An 8,809-nucleotide genomic window follows, 5' to 3' on the forward strand; every position below is an offset into this window, starting at 1 on the left:
ACCGTGAGGAGAACCCACAGCTATCGGACTAGTTTCCGTGCCACAATGAGTGGTAAACCACTATCTATCTATCTAATTAAATAAACCATAAACTTATCACCAAAGACAATGAGGCAAATAAACTTAAAAATTTCATATGGTCGTCTTGTATGAACTTCATAAGCGAGAATTATGAATGATTTTCGTCTAACATGAGATAGCATTTGTACGCCATTAAACCATTTCATTTCCCAAAGCATTGAAAGACAAGTGGCTAACATACGGGTCCCGTAATCTCAACGTCCATGGTTCGGTTCCAGTCTGCTTTGTTTTATAATTGGAGGCGAACCAGCCTAAGGCTGAAAGCCTCCTAAATAAAGCTAAATTAATTAATTTGTTTTATAATTTTTTTGTCAACATTATTTTTCATAAGGCAAATCAATTAATTTCATACCGATTTCTTGAGGCAAAAATTCCTAGAATTCGCACGTTCTTTTGCTTCAGTGTACAGAATATCAGCTCAATTGGTTCAAAAACTTCCGATAAAAAACGGTGGGTGGACGGTACCACCCACCGCGCTATTCGTGGATTTCCTGTACTTAGCGTGGCGCCACCTTTTTTCAGCTTTTCACTCAAAACAGCTAAAACATAGACTGAGTCAAATATTCCTAGCTTTTCCTCAAAAATTTAATTTGGAAATTGATTAATCTTTTGCTCAGTATAGGAATATACTAATAGACTGAATTAAAGGCGGTCTAGGATCCTAGATTATCGTAGACTCTCTCTAGACTGAAGTAAACCTCTTTCCCTCATATTCGTTTTTCCTCATATTCGAAAAGTTGTTCCTGGAAAATCGTGGAAAATTTTACTCAGTATATGAGTAATGAGGTCGGTAAACTTTACAACTCCTGTTCCCCACTGCTCTTTCAGTGCTTATTGAGGTCTCCAATAACAGACTTAATCCATTAATCATTTCACGCTAAATCGAGGAAAAATATACCCCCCATCCCCCTATCAACAGGTTTTTCCTATACCGAATGCATTGCTTGTCACAAAATCTTAGACCCCCCTCCCCCTTTAGAGCGCGACATAATATATACATCAACCCTTATGAAAAACCTACGTTTATGCGAATTTGAGTGAAAGAAACTCAAATTATAGTTAGCTTAAACGGTCGTGAAGAAGCTTCTTGAGCTAAATCCTCAAACTCGTTTCATGTCATTGTACCACACACACGGAGAAAAAATACTACCCAAAATGTGAGTCCTGTTAACTTAATTTTGAGTTGAGCCTCTCACTTGCACTCGTTATTGTTCCCTGATGAATGTGGGCGTCTTAGTGGAATACCTGTATAATGAGAGAGAGAGAGAGAGAAGGATTTGTAATTTCCATTTAATTCCACTACCTTATTTGCTTATCCTTGACAGATACGCGTATTTCGTCTACAATGTGCAGACATTTTCAGTGTCAGTGACAGTCGAGTATTAGTACAAGACACTGAAGAAGTCTGCACATTGTAGACGAAATACGCGTATCTGTCAAGGATAAGCAAATAAGGTAGTGGAATTAAATGGAAATTACTAATCCTTCTCTCTCTCGTTATTGTTGTCAGAAAATGAACGAGAGATTCGATTTATAGTGAGGAAGATTTTCAAAAGGGGCATAGTCGGATAACATATCTTTTGGTCCTATTCAATAAAAAAAACAACTCAAATCCACTTAAATCGACTAATAGGCAAAGACAAGCAAACCATCACTGGATGTCAAACTGATGAATCGCGTTCATTCGTGACGTCAGTGTATAGAATCCTGACAGGTTTGGTACCGTCGGGGTTAACCTCAATCAGATGACAGTTCAGTGGTACTACGTGCAGAGTCAATGTTATAATAAGAGTCCCGCCAAGAGTGAAGCCAGAAGAACGAATCGAACTGTGAAGCAGGTTGCCAAATAAGCAAAGTAAATAAACATTATTGTTCCCACAACCAGTGAACTACAAGTATGGCATTCATTAATGACAATATTTTAGTAATTTTAGATGAAAAACATTTCTCCGCTTTATTTCCCTCCCCTTGGCTAGTTTTTGCACCTTGTTGTTGGTGGGCGGGCTTTATTTCATGCTCTATAGGGGAGTGTTGCTGACGGTAGGTTTATGGTTGACGTTGCTGGCTCATGCCACGATAGAATGGTGCCATGGGCAGGCGATAGGGATTACTAAGCTTCCTCTCTCTGATGAACCACTGCATGAGAAAACCAAAGATCTACACCGTTCGAAAAATTCATGTAAATTTCTGCGAGATATAGCGCACATACAACTAACGCTAGATTTGGCATAAATTTACGCGATATTTCGTGTAAACTTAAGTGCAATATCGCATAAATTAGCATTATTGTATGCAAGCTTCCAAACGATTTCGCTGTTTATGCCAAGTATAGCTCAAAATTAAACGAAGGGAGATTTTATGCGATAGTTAAAACTCAGAATTTTGTTCCTTGTAGTCTAGCAGTGATAGTATCACACTTGTTACTCCTTTGCTTATTATTGTAGGTATTGTTTTCCCCTGAGTAAAGTTAAACGACTCATAAATTAAAGCACTTATCCGCATCACTCCTTACATCACCACCAAACTTAATTGAAACAATTGACAACTTTTGACAAAAATTATAACTTTTCCGCCATTATAGTTAGAATATGTTTTGGTGTACCCTTAGAGATACGCGTGTTCCAGGTTGAGAACCGCTGAACTAGGCTATCTTCAGAAATAGTTCCAAAACAATTCCGAAATGTTGTGGTGGTGTTTTCGGTAACATATTCAAAATTACACTGTCTGTAATAAGTCACATATAGTAGCAATAAAGTAACACAGTAAAACAATATTTTGGTTTCTATTCATGTATCTATTTAATGCGACTTTTTCACAGTCAGTATAGGTCCTAGTAAATGATGACCATTTATCTCGGTATTTTGAAAGAATTAATCTCAAAGTTTAGTAAGGAAACATTTAAGGAGGAAATTAAATAAAAATAATTTTTCTTTGATTATAGGACATCTCTTTATTTCATCCATTTCGTTAGCTCCTAGGGAACATTCATTAGGTACGTACCCCGCTCCTATAGTCACATTTTATCCCATATCTTAACGTACTTAATGGATTGCCCCTAATGGAAATCAACATAATTGTACTTGTCGTGCCACCGTAGACTCCTTTCACTTTCCGATTGCCTTTGCAGTTATACGAGAAATGAAGAAAGTTCCCAAGGAAAGTGGAACCAAATCCTGCCAGCAAACCTAAAAATGTAACGGCTTTCGATCAGTAAACTTGTGCATCCAAAACCCCGTATTCAATTACCTGAAAAGCGTGCATCCAACCACCGCAAGTGTGGGAAGTTTTACCCAGCGTGAACACACCAAACTGGGCCAACGATTCAGGAGTCGTAACCGAGATGTACCATGGAATTTCACCATCGAATTTGGTGATCATGTTGGTCTGCACCATACCGGGTGTAACGACTTGACACTCAACACCAGTTCCCTGGAGTTCATGTTGCAAACCCAAGCTGAAGCTGGTCACGAACGCCTTAGTCGATGCGTACAGATTCAAGTACGCCGCTGGTCTGTAGCAGGACGTAGATGACATGTTGACGATGATGCCCCTACCGCGTTGCTTCATACCGGGAAGCACCATCCGGGTCATCATAGTTGTGCTAAGAACGTTGAGGTTGATTGTTGTTAGCATTTCCTCTTCGGTGTTCAGGTCAAAGACGCGCACCATCGGATAGTATCCGACGTTGTTTACTGTGGCGAATGAATACGATTGGTGAGTACAACTATCGTTTCTTAATGGAAAAATGCTATACTCACATAAAATGCCAATGTCTAACGAATCAAGTTGTTCCCTGATGGGTTTGTAGATCTCTGGTCCTTTGGAGAAGTCCACCGCAATCACCTGGGTTTGAACGTTGTATCTCTCGTAAATTTCTTGGGCAACTTTCATCAGCTTCGGTTCACTGCGTGAAATAAGCACGATGTTCATGCCTTTGCTCGCCAGAATTTCGGCGTACTTCTTCCCAATTCCGTCAGTTGCGCCAGTGATGACTATGGGAAATAGATAGGATGAGCATACACAGTTTCTGACTATTGATTGATCAAATATTAAATATATATTATTATTATATTTATCGATATATTTTTGAGAACAGTTTTTCCAAGGTTGGTCGGTATAATTTTGATTGGTTGACTCTACGGGATGTTTGAGCAATTTTAGTGAAGGTTGCTTTATTTAGTAACCTTTTAAGGTCACATATCCACAGTTTTAATCAAATCATAAATATTAACACACAAAATAGACAAATCCAAATGAGATTCAGTTTATCTGTCGTAAATAGATTCAGCAGCGTGACTTCACGAATGAACTCAGTGTTCATCGGATGAATTTTTGACAGTTCAGCGATACTGTTTACAAGCAATTTCTTCAAAAAACTAAATTATTTTAAAAATTACGAATTTTATTTTGAAAAAAAAAGCCGAGGCAATGCGTGGTGAAACGATGTTGCTTGCGAACATTGCAGAAGTGTGGTTTAAATCTCATTGTAGTTTGAAAAAGTTAAAGAAATCTATACAAGAAAAAAGTCAGACTTACTTTGAAGTATTTCAAACCGCTTTGTTATATGATGATTGAACATATTGATTAGGGAATTTTAAAATTCAAAATTCAGCTCCTTCTCCTTTTTCTTCTTCGCATTTCAAGCTTATTGCATATCGTATATTAGCTTATTGCGTGCTCTCAACTTAGTGTTCTAGATGCACTTCCACAGTTATTAATTGAGAGCTTTCGATACCTGTACCATTTTTGCATTGGTATAATTGTGTGGCAAGTCCAATCATACTTCTATGCCCAGGGAAGTCGAGAAATGTTCAAGCCCGAAAAATTCCTAGACTGGACCGGGAATTGAACCCCGCCACCTCCAGCATGGTCTTGCTTTGAAGCTGCGCCTTTACCGACTGAGATAAGGGGGGCCCAAAAAATTCAGCTCCTATCACATTCAAAATTAGGCTCCAAACGAGAACACACGAATTTCGATAAGGTACACCGAGACAAGTGGAACGGCCATTTTCAAATCTGAATACTGAAGTGTGAGTGTGATGAAACCAATGACATCTTTCTGCTGCTGACGTCATTATCTATATGAAGAGTCTTATTTTATCGCACTCAAACTTCAGCAACAGATTTTAAAATGACCCTTTTCAGAACTTCTATTTTTTAAATTTTTAATTCTATTAAAGTTTTCTGATTTTCGCTGAGGCTACCGCATTTTTTTTAAATTCTTAAATCTGCCATTAAAAACACGGAATTTTCCCTAAATGTTCTAACATTTTCCTTATATTCATGAGACTTCCCGAACGTTTCCAAAATTTGTATAATCCTCTTGGAACATTGCTGAAGTTATTTTAAAGGTTCAGAAATTTCCATTAATTTAATTGACCTGCCCTAAAGTTCTACGTTTATTTAGTGAGCATGTTGCCGGCTCTCAACTTAATGTTCTATATTCACTTTATTAATTGTTTTTAATTGAGAGCTTTATATGCCAGTAAAAGCATGAATTGGTATATTGTGTGACAAGTACATTGATACTCCATGCCCAGGGCAGTCGAGAAAATTTACCATGCCTTACTGACTAGGCTCTCGGATGCCACTGAAGTTCTTGGTACTGCCCTGAAAACCTTTAGACATTCCTGAAGATCTCTGGAGTACTGTGAAGATTCCGTCATATTTCTGATATTTTCTTACGCTCTCTGAAGATCTCTGTACATTCCTGACATTCCCGGAAATTCTTTTAAAATTTTACAGAAGTTAATGGAACTGTCTTGAGTTTATCGGAGCTCACCCTTAATGATATTTTTTTCCTTGATTTGTTTTCCGTCGATCTTGTTTTCCGTACTGAGTACCGATGCTACCGACCTATTAACACTCCGAATACGATGCCTCCGGTAAAATGTGTAACGGCAAACTTGCAATGTTTGCAAAATCATAGCTCAAACATTTATTGACAAACTTCAAATTTACTGACGCCAGTTGAAACTATATACTTTAAAGATTTATTCGGTAAAAATAGATTTAAAATCAACCGATGAATTGCTGAGCAATGATTTTTCAAACATTGCCAATTTGCCGTTACAAATTTTACCGGAGGCATCGTGTTCGGAGTGTTAACCCATCAACTCATGGACCGGGGACCAACGGTCTTACTTCTCTTCCGAAGGAAGGCGTGATTACCCAGAAAACCAGAATGACGTAAATTTACATTTTTTTTTGTGATTTACAGATCTATATACAAACAAACAAATCGTATAGAATGCAAAAAAAAATCTTATACTTACACATATGGAGACCATATATGGGAAATGGCTCTAATGTTGGCCTATGGATCTAAGACTGGGCCCATCGCTAAAAATCTGCTATTTATCAATTTTATCTAGATGAACGCGTCATTGGGACGGTACTAATGGATATTTTTGGTCGCTATTGAAAATTTAGTCGATTGCTGAATTTATGTATGGGCCCAAATTAGGGACATTTAGGCCGACATTACATCCATTTCCCCTACGTGCACAATTTAATTTATTTTTAAACGATTGGATTTGACATCATATACAATTTATTCTGCAATACCAAATTTAATTTGCAAACTCGATGTAATCCGATTTCATTTGTGATACAGTAAGATGAAAAATTGTTGCATCGCGTTTAAGTCGGCATTCTATACGATTTGACTTAAACATAATGCGATTTAAGTCCTTCTTTTATGCGATGTTGAATTAAACTGTACAAGTTTACGATTCCGTCTGTACATTTTAAAACGGCTTCTGGTTGTCTGAACATAAATTTTATGCACCAGAAAATCCCGATGGTCCCGACTGGGATTGAATCCCGGCCCTTTGGAGTGAGAGGCGACCACACTTACCACTACACCACCGCTCCTTACAGATATACACTTAGCAGAAAGTCTGGTATTTCCTGATGTTTCTGGAACATCCCTGAAATTAGTGGACCGCCCTTAGTATCTCTGAAACGCCCTAAAGATCTCAAGACCTTGCCTCCTGAAATATTTGGAACTTCTTTAAAGTTTCATCAATCTTTCTCAAGTTCTCTCTTCCCTGAAGTTCTCTTGATTTTTTTAAGTTCTCTGCATATCTTAGAAGTTCACAGAATTTCCTAAAAGATCCTGCACTTTTTTGGAAGTTAATGGAACCACCTTAGAATGATTGATGCATCCCTGAAGTTCCCTAAAAAGTTCAAAAGTACTCGGTACTTATGTTCCCGATCTGTCCTGAACATCTTTTATCTTCCCTTTAGTTAACGGAACTTCCCTGAAGTTCTTGCAATTATCCTGATCATGTTCCTGGAAACACCCTGGAATTAATGGAACTGCCCAAAAGATCCTTGAACTTGCTTGAAGTTCTTTGGACTTCCATGAATATATTGGATCATTTGTAATGTTCAACAATATTCGAAACAATATTTCTTTACCTTGAGAGCGCCAATTGAAAATGAGCATCCAAATTTCCTCAATGGTTTTGGAGATGTTAGTATTATCGGTAGAGTTGTAAGCCGGAAAACCCCACACGTGACATTCAATTTTACTCTTGTTCTGTACGTTAAACATAGTGTCGGACATGGTGCGCTGTATTCGCACGATGATGCGCTATAACGCGCACTATGTCCGACGTTATGTTTAACGTACAGAACAAGAGTAAAATCGAGGTTTTCCGATGTCCAACTTGACCGAGACTACCTGTCTTTATAAGAGCGCATGAGGCCAACATCAAACTGATTGTACAGTGTATCACAAAATTGAGCGTACAGTGGAACCTTTTTTGAAACATTCTGAATAGATATATTTTTTAAATTCTTGACTGGTGGTTAAACCGATGTTTATTGATTTAAGGTTTTAGTTTTGGACTTTATTGGAATAATCTATATGAAGTAAGATTTATTTTAGTAAAACGCACGATTTTCAACTTTTCACTTAGTGGACAAATTTTAGTAAAATTAGAGGAATATGAATGATGTTTGCTAAAAATGAGCAAGATTTCAAAAAGCTTAGTTCTTTATACACTGGAGTCGCTTTTTACGCGGGTGATACGTCCCGCGTAAAAAAAAACCGCGTAAAAAAAAACCGCGTAAATTCCGGAATCCGCGTAAAAAAAAACCGCGTAAATTCCGAAATCCGCGTAAAAAAAAACCAAGTAAAAAAAGACCGTGTAAGAAAAAACCGCGTAAAAAGCGATATATCGCGTAAATTCTGAAATCCGCGTAAAAAAAAACTAAAATCCGCGTAAAAAAAAACCGCGTAAATTCCGGAATCCGCGTAAAAAAAAACCGCGTAAATTCCGAAATCCGCGTAAAAAAAAACCGCGTAAAAAAAAACCGTGTAAAAAAAAACCGCGTAAAAAGCGACTCCAGTGTATTTCAATATATTAAAGTTTTTCAAGGAAAAGGCGTTTTTCACTTCTTGTTCTTTTAAAGCTGTTTTTTTTTCTAAAATTTAAGGACATCTTTACGCTTAATTTTGAGTAACAATGGTATATGCGGGTTGCAAAAAAATGTTTTTGATATTATATCTAATGAGTGCAGATCATTTTTATGCAGTCTTCAAATATGTCGTGCACAATTTTTTTTTTCCTTTGGTTTGTTTTTTTCCGTCGATCTTGTTTTCCGTGCTGAGCACCAATGCTACCGACGTGCCAGGAAGGCAGCTCCCACACCTGGACCCTACCTATCGACCCATCAACTCATGAACCGGGGACCAACGGCTTTACTTCCCATCCGA

At 37.7% G+C, this 8,809-nt stretch overlaps 1 protein-coding gene across 1 annotated transcript; it reads right to left on the reverse strand.

Annotated features, from left to right (window-relative positions):
- Positions 1-3,185: 3,185 nt before the first annotated feature.
- On the reverse strand, positions 3,186-4,011 carry LOC135702627 (inactive hydroxysteroid dehydrogenase-like protein 1). The gene is made up of 3 exons (XM_065223664.1): positions 3,840-4,011; positions 3,328-3,773; positions 3,186-3,266 (listed from the first exon to the last, which is right to left on the reverse strand). The coding sequence occupies exons 1-3, from the start codon at positions 4,009-4,011 to the stop codon at positions 3,186-3,188; spliced, it is 699 nt and encodes a 232-aa protein (XP_065079736.1).
- Between the last annotated feature and the right edge of the window lie 4,798 nt (positions 4,012-8,809).

The sequence above is a fragment of the Ochlerotatus camptorhynchus genome, unplaced genomic scaffold, assembly GCF_037179485.1.
Source record: "Ochlerotatus camptorhynchus isolate MF236.1 unplaced genomic scaffold, CSIRO-AGI_Acam_v1.1 ptg000194l, whole genome shotgun sequence".
NCBI lineage: Eukaryota > Metazoa > Arthropoda > Insecta > Diptera > Culicidae > Ochlerotatus > Ochlerotatus camptorhynchus.